Source organism: Bos grunniens, chromosome 6 (genome assembly GCF_055505025.1).
Source record: "Bos grunniens cultivar Pamir isolate PY7600 chromosome 6, Bosgru_T2T1.0, whole genome shotgun sequence".
NCBI lineage: Eukaryota > Metazoa > Chordata > Mammalia > Artiodactyla > Bovidae > Bos > Bos grunniens.
This window is the reverse complement of record NC_141170.1, coordinates 46,206,886-46,229,539: the sequence shown is the minus strand read 5'-3', so window position 1 is coordinate 46,229,539 and position 22,654 is coordinate 46,206,886. Positions and strand designations below refer to the sequence as shown.

Sequence of the window (22,654 nt, the reverse complement as noted above, 5' to 3'; positions counted from 1 at the left end):
AGCCCATGCACAGCAATTGCTGAAGCCCATGTGCCTAGACCCTGTGCTCCACAACAGGAGAAGTCACTGCAGTGAGAAGCCTGAGCACCACAACAAAAAGTAGCCCTTGCTCACTGCAACTGGAGAAAAGCCCAAGCAGCAGTGAAGACTCAGCACAGCCAAAAATAAATAAACCAAATAAAAGTATTTTAAAAGTTCATGGGACCTGACACTATTTGCTATAAAAAAGTACTTTCCAAATGCAGGGTAATATTACTACTGAGATGAAGAGGATGTTGATAACTAGTTTTCTATTTCCAAAGCATAGACCAAGACTCAACTGATTCTCACGGTGGCTAGAGAGGTTTGTGAAAAGACCTTACTCCAGGTGGGGCACCTGAAGAGTGGAACAGGTAGCATGGAAGGCTGAGGAGTCCCTACAGAATGTTAGAGGCAGGCTAGATGATTGATCGTCCTACATGATGTAGACCGGGGACTGAGCCTAGAGGCTGGAGTAGATGATCCTTTGACTTATAGTCCTCAGTGTCTGTGTTTTAAGACTCCAAACTTTCTTCCTCTTCCTTGAATTTTTTATGACATATCCTATTTCTCCTGTAATTATAGGTGATTTGGTACCCTTTAGCCCATTGAGAACTGTGTATTTTCATAGAATGTCAGAGTCCAGGATGAGTCTCCAAGATGTCACACAAAATGTAATCTGACTTCAGTCTCTTCCAGCAACTCTAGTTTGTTTGATGATGATAGTTAATTGCTCTTCAGCATTTCATTTAAATGAGACTCACGGCTCTGTTTAGGAAGAAAAGTGCTGATCAATTACAATTGCCCCTGTTGTCATGGAAACAAGCTGCAATTGGACTATAATTATATTTCCTTATTCCTGAAGTGAATCCCTAATCATTGCCATGGTAATTACCCAATATCTATGGTCCCAAATTACATGATGCTTGTCCAAAAAAGACAAAGGAGAAGGAGTAGGAGGGCTGGCCTGAGACATGTGTTAACTGTGCAGCTGCAGAGAGCCTTCTCCTTTTTTAGGTGGGGAGAATTTCCCTCTGTAGGCTCTTACTCCAAGGTTAGGTGATGTCAGTGGGTCTTAGATATGCCCAGAGTTTAGAGTAGTGGCCAGAAGACTGTATCAGGCATTATGAGTTAACAGAAAACACATCTACTGGTATCTTTCTGCAATGGTAATGAAGTATATTATCTGATTCCTGATAGTCTAGATGACTTTCCGTGTTTCAAGGACCATTGATGCAGCAACCCAGCAACATAATCAAGATCCAGTTTGATTCCTTTTCTTCTCTGGCATTTTCAGGGAGTATGGCTATCCCCAGGCTTATTTCCTCATGGCTCCAACGTGGCTGCCTCTGTTCCAGCTGTCACATGCAGATGACACAAACCAGGAACAAAAAAGGAGATCATCCCTGTCTTGTGTCACATTTTATTCACGAGGAGACTTTTCCTCCAAACACCTCCACCAGCAAACTTTCTCTCCCTTTTCATTGTTCCAGCCAGACCCCACTGGAAGCAGTAGTTCCAGACAACACAACTTAAAATGGAGATGGCTCTGCTTGACTCCTCCCTGTGCTCCTTAACACTCACTGCCCAGTAGGTGAGGGATGCAATAGTATGTCTAAGGGATAACTTCATTTTATTTTCCTTCTCACCTTCTCTCTCTACTGTCCCTTTCTAGGGCTTAAGCTCCAGGCCACAGGCCCATCACACACCCTCTATCTGATCTCTGCCACTTCTGCAGATAGGCATGGGCATAGGGCACTGGAGCTAGGTGTGGACATCCAGGAGCATGGGGTGTGGCATCCTTTGCTTTCAGGCCACAGCAAGTGCCACGGAGAAGAAAGGCAGCCTCTTGGAGGACAAGTGGAATCCGAACACCAGAGAGCTAGCTGTTCAAATGACTGGTCTGTATGGATGGGCTGAATGAGAGACAAGAATCAAAAGGGGATCCCAAAGCATAGTGTGGTGGCTGGTTTGGGTCATTCATCTATTAGCTTCTGGTTCTCCTTCTCCACAGCACCCCAATTTCCTTTCAGGGAATCAGTTTTGCTGTGTGCCTGTCTGACAGAACTTGGTGCCTGCTTCCTAGGACAGAAGCCAAAAGGCCCGGATCTTCTACTTGCCCTCCTGCTGAAGCCTGGCCTGAACATGTGATCCGGCCCAGCCAATCAACCTTTGTCTCCTAGGGCTTTGACTGGGCAGGTGGATCCAGGAAGTAAAGACACAACCAGGAGAGCAGGCTGTAACTGGGCTCTTTGAGCGCTATGTGACAGCTGCTGTGGTTCCTGATGCCTTGACCTCTAGAGCTCTCTTCACTGCTATCTTTCTCCAGGCTTTAACTCTAACTTTGGTTGTCCTTTGAGCCCTCACTGTTCATCTTGTAGCTTTTCTTTTCCTAATTAATTTATTTATTATCATTATTATTTTAATTTCTGGCTGCACTAGGTCTTCGTTGCTGCGGGCAGAGGCTATTCTCTTGTGGAGCATGGGCTCTAGAACTCTAAACTTCGGACAATGAGTTTAAAAATGGCTCTTTAAATATTTTTAAAATTGAAAAAATAGGAAAATAGAATTTGCTTAAAATATATATACCCGTTTTCATCTCAGAAATTTCTTTTTTAAATTATTTATGTATCTGTGGCTGCACCTTCCTTGCTACACACAGGCTTTCTCTAGATATGGCAGGTGGGGGCTACTCTTCACCATGGTGCATGGGCTTCTCATTGCAGTGACTTCTCTCGTTGCAGAGCACAGGCTCTAGGCACTAAGGCTTTGGTAGTTGTGGCACTTGGGCTTAGTTGCCCCATGGCATATAGAATCTTCCCCATCCAGGGATCAAACCCATGTCCCCTGCATTGGCGGGTGGGATCCTAACCACTGGACCACGAGGGAAATCCTAGCAGCTTTTCTCTTGGTTGAGTGAGACAAAGTTGGTTTCTCTTACTTGCAGCTAAGAACTATAACTGACACAGAAGGAAACCTGGAAAACTTGGTGAGAGAGAGATGGGAAACAAAGCCAGAAGCAGTTTGCTGGTTTGAGTTGAGAAGGAGGCCTGGAAGGAACCTTTGAAAATGCTGATCATCCTCACTTGCCCACTTTTTGCCTTCTCAGGATTTTCACTCCCTCAGTGACCTCTCCATTGAAAACCCATCTGACGAACTCCAGTACCCGGTTAATCCTTTACTCACCCACTAAAAAAACTTACAGCCTTTATTTTGTAAAGCACTGTGGGAGAAACTGGGCTTCCCTATCGTGGACTTCTTGGTATGGTCTTCCCTGGTGGCTCAGATGCTAAAGAGTCCGCCTGCAGTGCAGGAGACCCAGGTTCGATCCCTGGGTCAGGAAGATCCCCTGGAGAAGGGAATGGCTACCCACTCCAGTATTCTGGCCTGGAGAATTCCATGGACAGAGGAGCCTGGCAGAGCTATAGTCCATGGGGTCGCAAAGAGTTGGACACGACTGAGCGGCTAACACTTTCACACTTTCATGGGAGAAACAAAGATAACAGTTATGATCCCTGCCCTCATGCAACTCCAAGTGCTGTAGTGAAAATATAATGATACATCTTACATCAAAAGTGCAAAAGCACTTTTGTTTTCCTTCTCATTTAAGGCATGATTTTAGTAACCATAACATAAACGTGTATGTAACGAGACGTGCATGCATAGGGCTTTCTGAGGGAGAAAAAATCCCCTTCTTCCGGCAAAACAGGCAAGGCTGTGTGGGATTGATAAGGTGTCAGTTGGACCTTGAAGGATAAGTAGGACCTGTCCTGAGAGATTGGCATTGGGCAGTCAGTCATGGGGAGGAAGAGCCCATGCAGTGATGGAGCCAAGAGAGGGTATTTGGGGGACTGAATGGTTGGGTTTGCATTTCCGGATGTTTGAAGTGGGGTAACACTTGATAATAACAGGTAATATTTATGTAAACACATTACTCTAAGGTTTTTGCCTATTGGTAGCTCATTTAATCCTAAATAAGCGCCATGTGCTGTGCTTAGTCTCTCAGTTGTGTCTGACTCTTTGTGAATTCGTGGACTGTAGCCCACCAGGCTCCTCTGTCCATGGGATTCTCCAGGCCAGAATCCTGGAGTGGGTAGCCTTTCCCTTCTCCAAGGGGTCTTCCCAACCCAGGGATTGAACCTAGGTCTCCCGCATCGCAGGCGGATTCTTTACCATCTAAACCACCAGGGAAGCCCTAAGCTTCATGAAGTAGGTCATATTATCATCCTCATTTACAGATAAGGAAACCGATGACCCTGGAGGTTTAGTGACATGCCCAAGGCCACACAGCTGTAAGTGGGAGAACCGGGTTTCATGGGGAGGCACACTGGCTTCAGTCTGAGTACTAAATCCCTGCATTGCAGGGCCTCTGCTTCAGAAAACCAGCGTGCTTAAGGGTCCCTAAATGCCGTCGTGAAGAGCCTTAAGTGCCAGGCAGCCACTGCAGCTTCATCTGGTAGAATTTGGCAAAAAGGAACTGTTAGAGGTTTCTGAGCTGGCAAATTAACTGCTTAAAGATGAATGTCAGGTTTGAGAGGAAGTGGAATTGGAGGAGACTTCAGTTGGAGATCATTTACAGATGTCAGTCGTATTACAGGAAATAAGCAGAGTATCTGCAAAAGGCAGTTGAAGGGCTAGTGAACATTATTGTCACTGTCCCTCCTGGTTTCAGTTCTTTTTAAAAAAGAAATGTATTTGGCTGCGATGCATCTTAGTTGCAGCACATAGGATATCTTTGATGTTCCTTGCAGCATTTGGGTTCTTGTAATTGCATCATGTAGGATCTAATTCCCCGACCAGAGCCAAATCCAGACCCCCTGTGTTGGGAGCACTGAGTCCTAGCCACTGGACCACCAGGGAATCCTTCAGTTCTGTCTTGATAAAGCCTCTCTCTTTACCTTCCGGTCCTCAGCTTCTTTGTCCAAAAGGACAAGTCATGCCTTGGTGATCACAGAGTCAGCAGAGACTGCTGGCTGGCGAGGACTGCTGCTGCCCTGGGTCGCAGCTCTCTCTCCCGGTGCTGGTTTCCATTAGGGACTCGCTGGAGATGGGGCAAGGAGCTCTGCAGGACTCCAGGCACAGCCGTGATCCAATGCAGGTTTAAATGGTTCCCGGAGCTCAGGATCTGCAGTCTTAACTCATTGATTTTGATATTGTTTTTGAAGGATTTCTACCTGTGAAAGGGCAGATAATGTTACTCATTAAGGCCTTTGGTACAATACCTTTCCCCTAACCTGGATCTGACTTCACTTACAAAATATTGTAGCAGAGAACCTAAGGGATGATAGTAACAAAGAAACAGGAAAGATTGGAATTTTGTGGGAAACGCCTGATAAGTTTGCTTTTGTTTGTGTCAAATTTGTAGACAATGGGCTAGCCAAGTAGTAGGGTCCACTGTAGTATTAGTCCAAGTAGTAAGCTTCCCTCGTGGCTCAGTGGTAAAGAATCTGCCTGCCAGTGCAGGAAACGCCAGTTCAATCCCTGGGTCAAGAAGATCCCCTGGAGAAGGAAATGACAACCCACTCCAGTATTCTTGCCTGGGAAGTCCCATGGACAGAGGAGCCTGGCGGGCTACAGTCCATAGGGTTGCAAGAGTCTAACACAACTTGGCGACTAAACTGCAGCAACGGGGTCCGCTAGTGTAGCTGGAGACAGGTGGGTACAAGAGAGTGTGGTATTGGAGTGAGTTATTAAAAGTGATTATTGGGGCTTCCCTGGTATTTCAGTGTATGAAATTTGGCTTGCAATGCAGGGGACATGGGTTTGATGCCCAGTTGGAGAGCTAAGATCCCACATGCCACAGAGCAACTAAGCCTGCACGCCGCAACTACCGAAGTCCTCCTGCACTGCAACTGGAGAGTCCGTATGCTGGAAAGAACCTGCATGATTCAACTAACCTGACAAAGCCAAATAAATAAATAGTTTTTTAAAAAACTGATTGTTAAGGCCCAAAGAGTAGTCTCAGGCCACTCTACTGTCTCTGCCTTTGGAAGGATAACCAAAGGAGTCAGTAAGACGTTGAGGAGAAAGATGAACAGTGGTCTCCATGAGCTGATTAGAAGCTTCTGATAGATGTTTGGAATCCCAGTCTCTCTGCAAATAACAATATTATCAATGACAACAACAAAAAAACCAGAACAGAAATCTAGAGATGAGAGTTGTGAGTCCTTTCTTTCTATAAGGCCCCAGGAACTTCTCTGCTCTTTGGACCTCTAAGTCCAAAGGGACCATTTTTGTGGCATCTGTAAGTCACGGCTCAGTGATTCTTCTCTAAGCTTATGAAAACAGTTCCTCAGGGCCCAGTGTTGTTCTAAATTTCCCAAGTGGGCCTCTCTTCCTGTCCTCTAGAGTTTGCTTTTCCCCCATGTGCTTTACATTTGACTTCAGATCTTGCTTAAATTAAGATGACTGTTAAATGACTGTATTGATAATCTTTCAGTTAGAAGTTAAAAATCTGGGGAGTTTTAGAGGTCTTTGTACATCTCATAGTTGATCAAGAGAATGCTAGGTATTCTAAGCATCACAAGATAAGTTTGACACAGCAGGTCCCATTTCTTCCATTTGAACAGATACTCTGAGGATAAGTTGCAGCACGGAGGTGCAGAGACCCCTTGCCTCTTGGCTCACTCTTAATAAACAGAAGGGGGAGAATTGGCCTACTTTGCAATCAATTGTGAAAGATCTGTAAATGTCAAGAATAAAGAAGTCCAGATGAACTTGGCTAAGGTGCAATTTGTGGTAAATTGCCCCTCCACCTCCTAATCACGTAATTCATAGTTCCCAGCTGGTTAAGGACAAAGATCCCACCGAGCTCTTTGTTCATTAGAACATAGTTTCAAGCTGAGATCTCCGCACGTGGGCTATTCAGTTTCCACTCCAGCCCTGTCTCAAAATCTGGAACTTTGGACAACATTCTTACCCACTCTTTGTGTCAGCTTCCTCTTCAGAGAAAAGAAAATAATCTGCATTGTAGAGTTGTTTGGAGACAAAATTGGTAACCATGATTACCAAAGATCTAAAGTTACACAAATTGCCAAGGATGTAATGTTAAACTCGTGTTATGTAAAGTGAATTATCTAGAAGAGAGTGTTCATTAGTGTTACTAATAAATCAGTGACCATTCTCCTCTGCCGTTTCTTCTCAGAGCTTTAAAAAAGGCACAAAAACAGATATAAGAGAAAGGTACAAATGTTTTTCATCACTTTGAAAAGTAGGTATTGTCTTCCTGCCTGTGTTCTGGGAGGCTGGATACCAGCACTGGAGGACTCAGGGCATTGCCAGGTGACTCTTTCCTTTTATGTCACAGCTGCTTCTGTGTTTATCCTCAAGTTAAATTTTGGAATTATCATGCAAAAAGGCAAAATAAACTAATTTGTATAACAGAAAAGGTAAAGTAATTCTCATAACAGCAATGGCCATATCAAAAAACAGATTCTGACATGTGTAGAAACTTAGTAAATATCAAAAAAAAAAAAAAATAGTTCTTTCACTTTTGGCTGTGATGAAGTAGCTTATAACAAATCAGTCTTCTCACCAAGAACAACTGAAAATACAAATAAAATATTCTAACAGGGATGTCTGTTTGAAGGTGTCAGATTGCTGCCGGGGCCCAGACTTGAGCAATGAGATCCTGGAGAGAAGGGAGATCCACTGAATTGAGCCATATTTTCTGCATATTGCTTCTTTCCAGTGGGCATTATTGACTCTTGAGTACAGGCCAAGAGACCAGAAATGTTCAGGGTGGCCACCAAGAGGAAGAGAAGGCAGAAGAGCTGTAGGCAAACGCATGGGGCTGGGAACACAAAAATTAGAGTTTGAGACTGGACTTGAGGGACTAAATTCCAGGATTTGAGGGACTAAATTCCCCAAGAGGAAAGAAGCCCAGAATGAAATCTAAATCTAAGTAACAGTTTTCCTTTTGAGGCATTTGTTGGTAAAGCTGCACAAGAATGAAGGCTGAAAAACAGCAGAATTTTTGGCAATCTTTGGTGCTGGAAAGACAAAAATTGTAGTTTGAGATTGTTGCCAAAACTCAGCCTCTGTTCACTGGTGCCACATAGAAACATGGAGACAGAGTTTTGGGTGATATAGAAAAGAGCTTTTATTGCTTTGCCAGGCAGAGGGGGCCACAGTGGGCAAATGCTCTTAAGACTGTGTGACCCACCCTGGAGGGGGTAGTGAGGAGTTTTATAGGAATAGGGCATGAACAGTTCATGGACAGTTCTCCGATTGGTTGGCATCAAGGTGGAGTTTCAAGCTTCATCAACCTTCTGGTTTCAACCAGTCTAGGATCTGTGTTCTTATGGTCAGCAGTTTTCATCTGGAGGGGGTCTGCTGCTGCTACTGCTGCTAAGTTGCTTCAGTCGTGTCCTACTCTGTGCAACCCCATAGACGGCAGCCCATCAGGCTCCGCTGTCCCTGGGATTCTCCAGGCAAGAACACTGGAATGGGTTGCCATTCCCTTCTCCAATGCATGAAAGTGAAAAGTGAAAGTGCAGTCGCTCAGTCGTGTCCGACTCTAGCGACCCCATGGACTGTAGCCTACCAGGCTTCTCCGTCCATGGGGTTTTCCAGGCAAGAGTACTGGAGTGGGATGCCATTGCCTTCTGCTTCCTATAAAAAACAACTTAGGAATGTGTGTCAGACCTTTATCTGTATCTTTCAAGGAACCGTAAGTTCGATGATTCTGCTATGTGGCAGAATTTTAGTCTAAATTGTTATCAGTTTCCTAGTCCAACAGCTGTTCTTTGTTTCTATGTCTTCACGTATCCCAGTCATTAACTATTTTTAAATATAATTTTACTCAATTTTTTCTTTCTTTTTAAAATAATTTTTATTATTTATTTTTATTTTTGGCTGCAATGGGTCTTTGTTGATTTGCGGAGCCTTTCTTTAATTGCAGTGAGCGGGGGCTGCTCTTCGTTGAAGTGGGTGGGCTTCTCATTGCCGTGGCTTCTCTCTCTGCAGTGCACAGGCTCTAGGCATGGGCTTCAGTAGTCGCAGCACATGGGCTCAGTGGTTGCAACTTGCGGGTCCTAAAGTTTGGGCTCAGTAGGTGTGATCCAAGGGCTTAGTTGCTCTGTGATGTGCGGAATCTTCCTGGACCAGGGATCAAAACTGTCTCCTGCATTGGCAGGTGGATTCTTGTCCACTGTGCCACCAGGAAAGTCCCCAGTCATTAACTCTTGAATCAGCATTTTACTTCAAAAGACAAGGACACAGGGGTTTGTACACAGTTTCAAGACTCACCAACCTAACAAGGAGAAGGACTTTTAGGAAATAATCCATGGGTTTTTTTTTTTTTAATTAATTTATTTTAATTGAAGGATAACTACTTTACAATATTGTGGTGGTCTTTGCTGTACATCAACATGAATCAGCCATGTGTGTACATGTGTCCCCCCATCCTGAACCCCCCTCTCATCTCCCTCCCCACCCCATCCCTCTGGGTTGTTCCAGAGCACCGGCTTTGAGTGCCCTGCTTCATACATTGAACTTGCACTGGTCATCTATTTACATATAATAACCCAGGTTTTTATCTGAGACTCCAGGAGGCCTATACGCTAGAAGCAAGGACAAAGCAGAGCCTGAGCCTTACAAAGGTTGCTAATCACTGGATCATCCTGATTGGATTGATGTGATCTACTCCTTTACTTGCTTGCTAGAGGAACCAGCAAGTCTCTCTGGAAGGAGAAAACCCAGCCTTTACAATTTTTCATGCATATGTGTTGAATTCAATAAAAAATTACCAGGCATTTAAGAAACAGACTATGAGGAAAACAAGAAAATAGAAATAGACCCAAGCCAAATAAATAAAAATAAATATTTTTTCTTAAAAAGGGACTTTTTTGGTGGTCCAGTGGTTAGGACACTGCTTCTACCTCAGAGGGCCCAGGTTTGATTCCTGGTCTGGGAACTAAGATCTTGCATGCTGTACAGCCAAAAAAAAAAAAAAAAAGACCCAAAGGGGCTAAAATATTGCTTTTTCAGACAGAGCTTTTCAAATAATTGTGATTAATATATTCAATAAAATAGTTGACAAGATGAATAATTTCACGAGACAACTGGAATCTATTAAAAAGAATCAAATGGAAATTCTAGGTCTGAAAACTGCTACTGATAGTAAGAACTCAGTAGATAGTTTTAACAGCAGACTGAACACCACTAAAGAGAACATTAATGAGCTGAAAAATAAAAATTTTTCAGTAGAAAAATCCAGACTGAATCATATTGATTAAAAAGAATGATGAATACAGAAAAGACCATGAAAGACATGACTTATATTGTAAAGGGCTAACATTGCAGAATCAGAGGAGGAATAGGGAAAAATGGGGCAGAAGCAGTATTTGAAGGAACAATGGCTGAGAATTTTCCCAAACTGATGAAAGATGCCAAGCCATGGGTTTAAGGAGTATTATGTACCTGAGCTAGATAAATCAGAAGAAATTCACACCTAGCCACAATAGATAATAACTGAGAAAACCAAAGACAAAGGAAAATCTTAAAATCAGTTGTAAGAGACCCATTGCCTGTCTTTTCAAAGAAAGTGAAAGTGAAGTCGCTCAGTCGTGTCCGACTCTTTGCGACCCCACAGACTGTAGCCTACCAGGCTCCTCTGTCCATGGGATTTTCCAGGCAATAGTTCTAGAGTGGATCGCCATTTCCTTCTCCAGGGGATCTTCCCAACCCAGCACTCGAACCCAGGTCTCCCACATTGTAGACAGACGCTTTACCGTCTGAGCCACCAGGGGAGTCTTTTCAAAGAAACAGTAATATAACAGAAATTCTATAGCTAAATCACTTCAGTCATATCTGACTCCTTGCTACCCAGTGGACCATAGGACACCAGCTTCTCTGTCCATGGGGATTCTCCAGGCAAGAACACTGGAGTGGGTTTCCATGCCCTCCTCCAAGGGGTCTTCCCAATCCAGGGATCAAACTCACGTCTCTTATGTCTCCTGCATTGGCAGGTGGGTTCTTTACCACTGGCACCATCTGAGAAGCCTAGCTAACCTCATAATTTATGGAAAAATATTGAACGCTTTTTTGGTCAGTTTGGGAACATGATAAAGTCTACCATCACCACTTCTGTTTAAGTTCCTGTGAAGATTCTAGCTAATTGCAGTATGGAAGGAAGGAAGGGAGAGGGAGATTGAAAAATGAACAAATAGGGTAATTCCCTGATGGTCCGGTGGTGGACTCTGTGCTTCCATAGTAAGGGGCCCAGGTTTAATCCCCAGTCAGAGAACAAGGCTCCCACAAACCATGGTGCGGCTAAAAAAGAAAGAAAACGAACGAATAAAGCTGTCTTTTGTCACAGATAAAATGATTGTATACATAGAAAATCCAAAAGAATCAACAATCACATGATTAATAAATTTAGTTAAGCCTAATTATAATGTCAATAATCAATAACCAAGTGATACTTATAATACTCTGCCAATAAACAATTAGAAAAATAAACATTTTAACCTGTACCATTTATAGTAGATTCAGAAACATCAAATATATAGGACTAAATCTATGAAAATATGTAAAAGACCTCTATACAGAAAACTACAAAACTTTATTGAGAGAAAGTAAAGAGGATCTAGATAAATGAAGGGATATCCAGTGTTCATGTATGAAAAGAATGACTGCTGTAAAGATATGAGTTATCCTCAGAGTTTATCCTCAGAGTTTATTTACAGATCCAGTGCCATCAGAGAAGCAATCCTAGGAGTGTTAAGTGTGTGTGTGTCTGTGTGTCTGTGTGTCTGTGTGTATGTCTGTGTATATGTAAGTTTATGTAGAAATGCAGAGATAAGTATAGCCACCTGGGGAAAAGCTGGAGAACATAAACTGCTAGATACCAAGACTCATGAAACAGCTGTAAGACATCCCTGGTGGTACAGTGGGTGAGAATCCACCTGCCAGTGCAGGAGACACTGGTTCAACCCCTGGTCCGGGAAGATCCCAAATGCCGTAGAGCACCTAAGCCCTTTTGTGCCACAGCTACTGAAACCCACGTGCCCTGGAGCCCTTGGGAGAAGCCACCGAAGTGAGAAGCCTGCACACTGCAGTGAAGAGTAGTGTCCACTCGCCACAACTAGAGAAAGCCCACACACAGCAACGAAGACCCAGAGCAACCAAAAATAAAGAAAGAATTTGGGGGGGTGAGAAAAAAGCTATAGTAACTAAGACAGCATGGACTGTCGCTATAAAAACAGACAAATAGACCAGTAGAACACAGGCCAGAAACAGGTTCACACATATACAGTCATTTAATTTATGGCAAGTCACTCACTGTCTTCAGCCACAGTTTCCTCATCTATAAATGGGCTTAATAATAGTTCCTACCACATAAGCTTTAAATAGTGTATATCACAAGGATTGAGATGTTATATTAAAGAAGTTATCACATATGGAGGGGACATAGCAAGTGCCCAATAAAATTTAGCCAGTATTAATATTACTACTTTGACTATACTAGTATAATTATTACTACTCCTCCTATTACTGTTCATTTTCTCTATTTTGCAATAAGATCATCTAGAAGTGGGGAATGTGGGGACATTAAATCCTGGCTAGCAGCAAGGAACATTTGGGACAAACACAGAAGAGCAGGAAACTGTTGGTTCTTAGTTTTCCTGGAAAAAAAGAATTGGAGCTGAGAGTTAAACTTCATGATTCAAGGACTTCCCTGGTTGCCCAGTGGTTAAGACTTGCCTTCCAATGTGTAGGGAGTGTGTGTTCATCCCTGGTCAGGAGCTAAGATCCTACTTGCCTCAAGGCCAAAAAACCAAAACATTAAACAGAAGCAATATTGTAACAAATTCAATAAAGACTTTAAAAATGGTCCACATTAAAAAAAAAAAATGTCATGATTCAGCCAGAAGATTGACTTGGAAACTGAAAGAGAACTTGGCCTTCCAGTGTCGGCCTGTTATGTGCGTATAACTGTGAGACATTAGTAAACATTTATTAAGCATCTAAAGAGGACTTGTGCATATATGTGTTTGTAAGAATATCTGAGAGCCTCTGTGTATACATAAGCCATTTGTAAAAACACTGTGTAGAAAATGAAGTTAGTTACCTCTTCTTTCATCTGAATCCTAGCCAGGGAATCTGAGAAAAAAATTTAGACAGGATATTAAAAGGTTTGATTCCATAACTTTGAATGAAATTTAATTCCTAGCATCTTTGGGTGAATTTGGAAGTTCATTTTGTAGCATAGGTCACAAAGTTTCTGAGGAACGAGGACATAATGACACATTTAATTTCCTCTTGTATTCATATGCTAAAACAATGCCTCATATTTCATAAAGGGGGTTGCTACTCCACAGTGTCGTGCTATGTAGCCGAAGGCTTACCGATTATTCCAGCTATTTAGTATCTCCAGCCTTCCCATATTCCAGCCCACATGACATTGGCATCCTGTATTCCTCTCCCACTGCTCCACCCAAGAGAAGGAATACTAGAGACCTACCACTTTAAAACACTTCAGCTGCCTGGCCTGTGATTGTGTTCAGCTGTTCTGAATCCTGTTTCTCATGCTGCTGCTGCTGCTAAAGTCGCTTCAGTCATGTCCGACTCTGTGCGACTCCATAGACGTCAGCTGTTCTGAATCCTGTTTCTCATGCTGCTGCTGCTAAGTCGCTTCAGTCGTGTCCGACTCTGTGCGACCCCATAGACGGCAGCCCACCAGGCTCCCCCGTCCCTGGGATTCTCCAGGCAAGAACACTGGAGTGGGTTACCATTTCCTTCTCCAATGCATGAAAGAGAAAAGTGAAGGTGAAGTCGCTCAGTCGTGTCCGACTCCTAGTGACCCCATGGACTGCAGCCTACCAGGCTCCTCTGTCCATGGATTTTCCAGGCAAGAGTACTGGAGTGGGGTGCCATTGCCTTCTCCAGTTTCTCATGCTACAGCTTCTATTTAGGTGACTTTGCCTACTTGTGTACTAAGTCGCTTCAGTCATGTCCAAATCTTTGTGACCCCATGAACTGTAGCCCACCAGGCTCCTCTGTCCATGGGATTCTCCAGGCAAAAACACTAGAGTGGGTTGCCATTTCCTACTCCAGGGGATCTTCCTGATCCAGGGATCAAACCTGCGTCTCTTGTGTCTCCTGCATTGCCAGCCAGATTCTTTACCACTAGCACTACCATATAAGGCTATTTACCCCCTGAGTTTTATTTGCAACAATAAGTTGGTGATGAGATCACTAAAGTAAAGCTTTCAGCACAGTGTTTTCATCAAAGTCGCAATTGGTGGTTATTATTGTTTTTATTATCACACAGCCAGGAGGCTTATGTCCAAGTCTTTTGTCTCTAAACTTAATGTTTTGTTATCATTCTGCTGGTAATTTGGCCAATTTGATGATATAATTTGGTACTCAGTCTTCCCAAGAAACCTGGTCGGGACCCTGCCTGCAGCTTTTCTGTAATTCAGCTCAGAGGTACCAGCCAGAGACCCCTTTCCCCCAGTACTGGCTCTTCTTTCCTGCCCTTGATCACTGATAAAACCTCCTGATGGGACCCCTTTCTGTGGGGGAGGGGAGAGGAAGAAGTAGGGCTCTGAGCTCTGGGATAGCTGCCTGTGTGCCTGGCATTATGGAAGTGTGCCTGTCCTACCTTACAGAAAGTGTGTGATTCTGTCCTTGTGTATTCCTTCCCAGAAATAGCTTAATTTCCCAGATCAAGTGAGGAACAGTTGGCATCTGCTGCCCCCTGTTCCTGCAGTTCACCCAACCTATATCTCACAGTCAGGTTAGAAGTCTAGAATTCCTCTGAAGTCCAGCCTTTCAACTGAAGCGTTCTTATTGTTAGGAACCTACCACTGATAAGCTGCCCAATGCAGAATGCCCATTTAGAGTCTCCTTAGCACATGTGCCCCCACCCCTCTGAATTCCTGAGGAGTCTCGACAGAGAGACTCTTTATTCCAATAGTGCCCATCAGCAGTTCCAGTCCTCATCAAGTCTTTGTTTTAGATGTACGTATTTTTCTTCCCAATGTGATTAAAATCTGAGAGAGAGAAATTCTTGCCTCATACTTCGAGATCTTCATGTTGCTTGAAAAGGACTGCTGGACATACTTGACAGCTCATCAGGAAAAGGGCTCCTGCAGCTAAAATTTCTGCAGTGCTTTCTGTCCTGGGTCCTCCACAAACAGGTAGCAAGTACACAGAGTTCTCCCAGTGAGCGGCTCTAAAACATGCTGTGTAGGAGACATGCTCTCTTATTCCCGAGGGACACTTCCGTCTGCCCAGCTACTTGGCTGACCCCTCGCAGAAGAGGACAGCGGGCTGGAAGTGCTTTCTGAGTGAGATTGGGGATGTGGGTGGAGTCCCCTGAATCAGGAGGAACAGGAGATGATGGAATTGCCAAAAGAAGCCTTATCATCCTAATAAAATGAAGCACATGATTTGCATTCCAGGTCCTTCAACTATTCTATGGGAACCCGGGCATTTTCTCATGACAGTATTTTTATCCCTGATGGGGGAGCAGAAAGTGAGCAGACAGTTCAAGCAATGTCACAGGACAACATCCTGGGCAAAGTCAAAACTCTTCAGGTAAGACAGCTTGAAAGTCAGAGGCATAGGAAGGGGGAGGGGGGCGGCCATGGGAAGGGTCCCTGGCTTGGCCTTGAGTCATGGATTGGGAAGTCCAGGGGTAACTCCCGGTGAGAATGTTTGCTTTCTCAAACCTGGCTTAGTTCTCTGGAAGCTTCTGTGCAGCCATGAGAGATACACTGTCATGTTGTACCCACCTTCAGAACACCCCCTCTCCTTTTCTCTCAAGGTGTTTCCTCATTTTTAACTGGACTTAATGAAGACAGGTACCCTAGAGAAGCTGCAGAACTTGGGTGGGAGGAGAGCACTCCTTACCACTGAGTGTTGGCCGTAATCCCTGAGCGTAGGGTTGACTGTCGGCTGAAGGCATGCACAGCAGACGCACCCTCTCTGAGTCTCTGTACTTGGACAGTGAATGGCTGTCACGGGTTCTGTTGTGTTTCTGACCCTGGCTTCCCTGAGCCGCCCTGTCCTAGAAGGACACTGTGAAGCTCTTCCGCTTCCCTCCTGTTTGCGCTGCAGAGGTGGGCAGTTTTCCTCCATAAAACTGACTCAGGTGGTAACTCCTTTAATAATGAAGATAAAATAATTCTTCACTGAATGAGATTGAAATAATGGGAAATCCAGGAAAAGCAAGGGGAGCGAAGACCCCTGCAATCCGACAACGTAGGTTTGCCCGAGTGCTCAGTAGAACTCACTCACCCGGCAGAAGTGCCTAAGCAAGCACTTCTCTGAGCTTGGGTTGCTTGGAGGCGATCCAGACTGTGTACAGGGGACTCTGGTGTGCTGGTTTCAATCTGTTTGTAAGTCTGCAACAGTGAATGAACAAATGAATGAATGAACCAAGCAAAAAAATAACAAAGGAGACAGCTGGCTTGAGTAGCTATTGACATGATGAAGCATGGTACTCAGAGTTTTCTACTTGCTTGAAATATTCTTGTTTCTACTGAATATTAAGCTATGTATTTTGTGACCTGTGTTTGGTTACATATTCCACATGTACTCAGCTAAATATAGCTTATGGCAGCTGGGAAACAGCCAACACCCTGGAACCACACCCAGACTTGCCTAGATCTTTATACCTACCACCTCACTGCCCAAGGCCATAGTCCTGCCCTCAGAACTAACCTAGGCCCTTCCTTCAAATTCCAGCACATCTTGACTAGCTCCCGTTCTTGGTTCTTGCTGGCCATACTGCTACACATTTTATAGACTCAGAAAGGAAAGTTGGCCTTAGTCACTTCTCTTCATATGGAGAAGAGGAAAGGGCAGTGATGGCCGAAGAAAACCTTGACCTTGCCCCCCTCCTCACCTTTCCTTCTTGAAGTTTCTGGCTCCTGCATATTATTCCTAAGAAGTAATGAACCCTCATAATCGTCCCTTTCTAAGGGGAGTGACCTGCAGGTCTCAGCCTACAAACCAACTGTATTTCACAAGGGCTTTCAAGGAGTTCTTTAAAAATTAGGTAGTAGTCTGTTGTCTTAAACGGCAGTACCTGTGTAATCCACACCTCATGCCAGCACCACTCCATGAAGTGGATTTGGAGTTGTAAAAAATAGATAATTCTGCAACATTGAAAACGTAGAAAAAAAAAAAAAAAACGTAGAAACTCAGTAGAAATATGTGAATGCCTGTTTGTGTTAATGGTGTCAGGCATAAGTTTAAGGAATCTGATTTCATAATTAATAAAATGTAAAACAACTAACTTCTCTGAAGCGACAGTTCTGTTAATGCAGGAGGAGAAATGTGAGGGAAACAGAATAGCTGTCTAATTGAACGCTCTCCTCTGGACGACATGTACTCACATGAGGTCTGCCTAATTTTGCTTCTGCTGCATGGATATGCATAAGCTTCCTTACAGCTCTAATGCTATGTTTTGAAACAATATAATAAAAGAGACTTTTGCTTTTCAAGGAGGGAAATGGGGACCCTTATCATAGCAAATGTGATTTTTGGAGTGCCATAAGATATCACTGTATCACCCCCAAAAGACTGTGCTTTATTTTTCAGTCGACTAAGCAGTATGTTCCTGGTAAGTCATAGAAATAGTAGTTAACTTATTAACTTGCATGAATGCTTTGCATTTTTCCATAAAAACGTTATGCTGGTATTGATGCTTAGTAAGCAGCATAAAAGACTACTCCCTCGTAGACTCCAGCATGGAATGAGGGTGTTTATTTATGTCAGACGCATGTATGTTTTTTATGTCTGGAATTGTCTTTGTGTTATGTGTGTATGTTTACTTTAAAAAGAGAGTAGTGGATAACACCTATTTGACAGTAAATGTCCTAGCAAGCTAATTTGCCACCATTATTAAGACATTCTTTTGAAATGAGATTTCTACTGGAATGCCATTAAAAAAAAAAAAAAAAAAGACCCAAAAACGTGTTTGTTTTTTTTTTCTGGCTCAAGAAACTTCCCAGCCCATGGAAACCAGAGCTGTGCCTGTAATGACTGCATTTGGAAAGGTTGCCCCCTAGTGTCCACATATAGTCATCTCAGCCAGAACTGTCCTAGGTTGTACCAGTAATGGTTCGTATCCGTCTGCTGAGTACAGAATGACTGAATAGAGCATAAATAAGCCTACTCTTTCCTGAACAATGTGAATCTACCACCTGCCAAAATTTCTGTAGCAAGCAATTGAACCTTTAAAAGAAAAATTACCTTTTTTTCCCTGAGTATAAAGATAATGCATGTGCATAGAACAAATTTTAATATACAGGATAGTTATAAGGGACAGAAATGACAGTGGTGTCCTTTTTGAGGACCCTGTACATAACAGTCAGTTGTTCTATGGCCAGAAAGTGAAATAAAAAATGCCTCACAGGCCTCTGCCATCACCTGGCTTTGTGGCCTCAGGACAAATCATTAAAGCTCTCTGACCCTCATATTCCTCATCTGAAAAACAAGAGGATGCATGTGATGGATGATCTGAAGAGCCCCTCCAGTTCTTAAAATCTGCCATTTATAGAAAGTCACTGTTCATCTGCTAGAGCACGGAGTGGCTTTGTAAGCTTTGCACTGCAATGCATTGGACTCCAATGACCTTGATGTTCCCAGAGCACATATCAGGGAGGTGCCTATTTATTTCAGAGCAAACCAGGCTGTGAAGTATGTATGCACCTACTGATGGTAGGAATCAGGAATATCACAGTCCAAGCCCGCAGGTGATTTTTAGAATAATGCCAGAGCTTTGTCAGAAAATGCTTAGTCTATTAGTCCACGCACTGTTTAGCTCAGGAGGAAGAACCTTTGTCTTCAGTAGCTGCTGTCTCCTGCTGGGCTGGATTTCACTTTAAAATGCCAAAGTGTCTTACCTTTGAGGATTTGAGCACCTCGTGCAGCTGTCGACGCAAAGGATAAATACCTGCTCCACTTCTGCACAGAGCAGATGTCTTTAAATCTGTGTGTGTTTGATTTTGCTTATTCTCTTAGATTCATTTTAACTATGGGAGTATCTGGAGTTCGCTCGAGAAGACAGCAATTTTATTTTCTGTCTGCCTTGTTCTTATAGTATGAAAGATGGCTGTGAAAAATCTGGGGAAATCTAAATTGGCAGTGTGAGAGCTACAGAATATGATGTGCTTGGAATTTCTACACCATAGGAAAAGAGCCTCATAAATATAGATGTGCATTCCTATAATATCATTCTCCAGCATTCCATTTTACAGCCAAATGGCCAAATTTGAATGAATAAAATATCACCCCTTTAGCTCACGTTCCAGTCTAACAGTAACTCCATTCATTGCCATAAGTAACACGGACTCAGTTTAGGCACAGAGGTTCCACTCTCCCCTCTGGTTATTATCTCAGTGCATATAAAGAATCCATGGATATGTAAAAATATACATATCTATTAAAATACATCTGTCTATAGATGGAAGGAGTGGTAATAGTTTATTTCCCTGGAAGCTTAAGGGCAAGCTCATCTTAACGGTCTGGTTTTGAGTGACTGCTTGTGTCACAGTTCTTCCCATGACAATGCCTGAGTAGTGGGCAGAATAAAAGTCACCAAAAAGCCATATTTATCCCTTATTCAATTCGTTTGACATCTGAGTGGCAGTCATCTTTCAGTTGTCAAAAAGTCAGACAAAGTGTCCAGCAGCCCCGTCCCCTCTGAGTCAGCCGAAGGAAACATTTGGAGCAGGAACCACAGATCAGGTACAAGAGCCTTGGCCTTGAGAGCCTGAGGCTCAGTCACCATGGCCTTGGCCCTGCAGCCCTGCCCTGGCCTGTGACCACTGCAGGGTGTGTCTGCGAGGACAGTCCTTTGTCTGGGCAGAGCGGCTGCCTTCCTGTCCCTGGATGGTGGCTGTCACTTTTTGCATGACCTGGGTCCTTCCCTCCTCCTTCCCTCACCCTTCTCCCAAGCTCCCTAACCAGCAGCCTGAATTTGTTTTCTCTGGAGGAATTTTAAATCAGCTACTTTATGGAGATGCTCATTGTCATTCTCAAAGGCAACAGCATTGTGTTTCTTTTGCCAGGATGAACATATCCACGACATAAATCAACCCTCAGATACACACACATTCTCATTCCCTCCCCGTCCCTCCCTCTCCCTCCTTTCCAATCTCCCCCATCCTGCCCCCTTCAGCTGTTGTACCTGCCATCAGGGCTGCAGATTCTCCTCCCTGGGCCTCCTGTCTGCCTCCTGCACCCTCCTCTCAATTTTCCACTTTAACTCTCAACTTCGTTTCTTAACGTCATGCTCTCCATTTCCCCAGTTTTGTCCCACGTACCTTATTTCACCTGTTCTTATCACATCTAATATTTTCCCCCCCATTTTCTCTTTCATTTTCCTTTGGTAGCCACAATAACCATCCCATCTTCGGCGTTTATTTCAATATAAGTAATGTGAACTTGACATCAGTGTTCTAAAAAGGGCTCTAACAAAAACAAACAAAAAAATCAGCACATTCATTCTTTTTGTGATGGTGGCCAAAATCCTAACGAAAGAGCGTTAATGTATTAAGCTTAGTCTCCTGGGAAACTCATTAAAGAATTATTCTTTCCATTCTGAGTAGAAGAAATACCCTCATTTTAGATATTCAAGAACATTGGTAGGTGGCAGACCCTGACACAGGAGGTCTCATTCTAGGGTGATTGGATAAAAATTTTTAGCTCTTTACCAGCACACTTAGAGAAGAGATAACTGGTCAACCAAAGGCTGGGCTGGGAGTCCCAGAGGGAACCCCTGCCCAGACTGTGACTAGGATGCAGGAGCTCTTCCTGCCACTCCTGCCCAGGCCCCCATGCATCTCCCACAGGGCAGCAAGAGTGCCACAGGGCCTGTGGCTTTGTTACACCATGTCCTCTTGTCTAACACCATCGGCTGTTCTAACTGTGCCTGCTTATTGATCTGCTTAGAGTAGACACTAACTGCTGCTTCCTGCTAAACTCATTTTAGAAGACACCCTATTGCAGCCTTCTCCTCCCTGAAACCCCCTTAGGCTGTAAAAGCTGTACTTCACTGGCTGAACTTGGGCTTTGGATGTGTGCTCCCTCCCCGTGGTGTCAGGGGGCGCCGGGTTCAGGCTGAGATACAGCAGATCAAATCTGAGTCCTTGTCTCTCTGTGCTCCTGACTTGGCATGCTGGGGTGCCCGGGGTGCGGGGAGGGGACCTGGGGCTCATCTCTTTCATGTCTCTGCAATTTCACCGTCCGCCACGTAAAGCCGAGGGGGAGTTGGGTGAAGGTGGATTTGATACTCTTGAGTTCAGAGAGAGAAGGGGCGTTTTCCTCAAGGGAGGCCACCTTCAGTAAGGTGGTAAAAACGCCGGATCCTCTCTTTCTGTCCCAGTAAGAAGAGGGACGTTCAGTGTAAATTTATGAGAACCAGTGGAGAACAATGAAAACTGCGCTGCATATGTTTTAGAAGACGTGGATTCAGGCCCCTTTGGTACCACTCATTCATTCCGTAAGCTTGGGCCACTCACTGGATCTTGGCTTTTTTTGTAAAACGAGGAGTTCCGATAATGTGATTGCTAAGGCTTTTTGCAGCTTTGTGGGATTAAATATTAGCCACATTAAAGATAAAGATCAGATGATGTATTCTGGTTTTTTGTTTTTTTGTTGTTTTTTTTTTTCTTTTGAATCATAAAAGACCTAGGTCTAGAGCAGTAGTTCTCAGCCAGAGGCGATCTTCCCCGCCAGGGGACATTGGACAACACCCGGAGGCATTTTTTTGGTTGTCCAGACAGAAGTGAACAGGGGTTGCTGCTATCGTCTGGTGTCCAGAGGGCAGGAGTGATGCTAAGCATCCCATGATGTGCAGGAGAACTCCCCACAACAAAGAATTATCTGGCCTCAAATGTCAATCGTGGCGAGCTTGAGAATCCCCAATGTAGATAAAGGCAGTAATTTCTACAATATATTCGATTCATTACAGTCTTCTTTCAGATGACCACAGCTTACCTCTTTTTCTTCCTCAATGTCATTCATTTTCTGTACATATTAAATATTTTATATCTAATTTATCAAGCCCATTAAATATTTTGCCTCGTATTAAAAACTATTTTGTTTATATATTTTAAAATAATTCCCTTTTTAATCCAGCTTTTAATTCTAAATACTCTTTTTCTTCCTAATTTCTGTCCTTTACCCTCCTGCCACCGTCCATTCAGCTCCCTCCCACCAGTGATCAGTCTCTTTCTGGCCCTTACTCCAGCAGCCTCCTCTGATCCACTGTGTTCCTTCTGGCCTGTGGTCACAGTGGGCAGCTGCAGCAAGGCAAAGAGGACATCCTAGTGGCAGAACAAGATTGCTTTCATCTTTTCCGTGTGTTTAGCATCAATCATGGAAAGACTTCTTGGCCTGGGGCCTTCTTCCCCTTGGCCGTGGTACCCACTGTAACCCAAACAGGATGTTCAAGTTAGGGGCTGGTGAGGAAGGTAGATGAAATAAATATTCAAGGGGAATGTGTCCAAAAGGGGCTGGAGGGTTCCTTTGTGCAGCCACAACAGTCTTGATTTCCCGCAGGGGTTCTTGCAGCTCATGAAACTATTTCCTATATAATTTTTGTACCTTTCAAGTACTTTTGTGCCTTTGAAAGACTTTTGATTTTTTGACAAAAATCAAAAAATTTCTG

At 43.7% G+C, this 22,654-nt stretch overlaps 1 protein-coding gene across 10 annotated transcripts in view; it reads left to right on the top strand.

Moving 5' to 3' along the window:
• CRACD (capping protein inhibiting regulator of actin dynamics) overlaps window positions 1–22,654 on the top strand; it is a 279,409-nt gene that overhangs the window by 233,411 nt on the left and 23,344 nt on the right. For 3 of the 10 annotated variants that reach the window (XM_086405649.1, XM_086405654.1, XM_086405650.1), the window contains one exon: window positions 15,432–15,567. The exons of 5 other annotated variants lie outside the window; for them this stretch is intronic. In XM_086405649.1, the coding sequence (XP_086261775.1) occupies window positions 15,448–15,567 (120 nt within the window). In that variant the 5' untranslated portion in view covers window positions 15,432–15,447. Of the gene's footprint in view, window positions 1–15,431; window positions 15,568–17,577; window positions 17,600–22,654 lie in introns of all 10 variants that reach the window. 2 more of the 10 variants (XM_086405653.1, XM_086405651.1) reach the window with 1 other exon arrangement.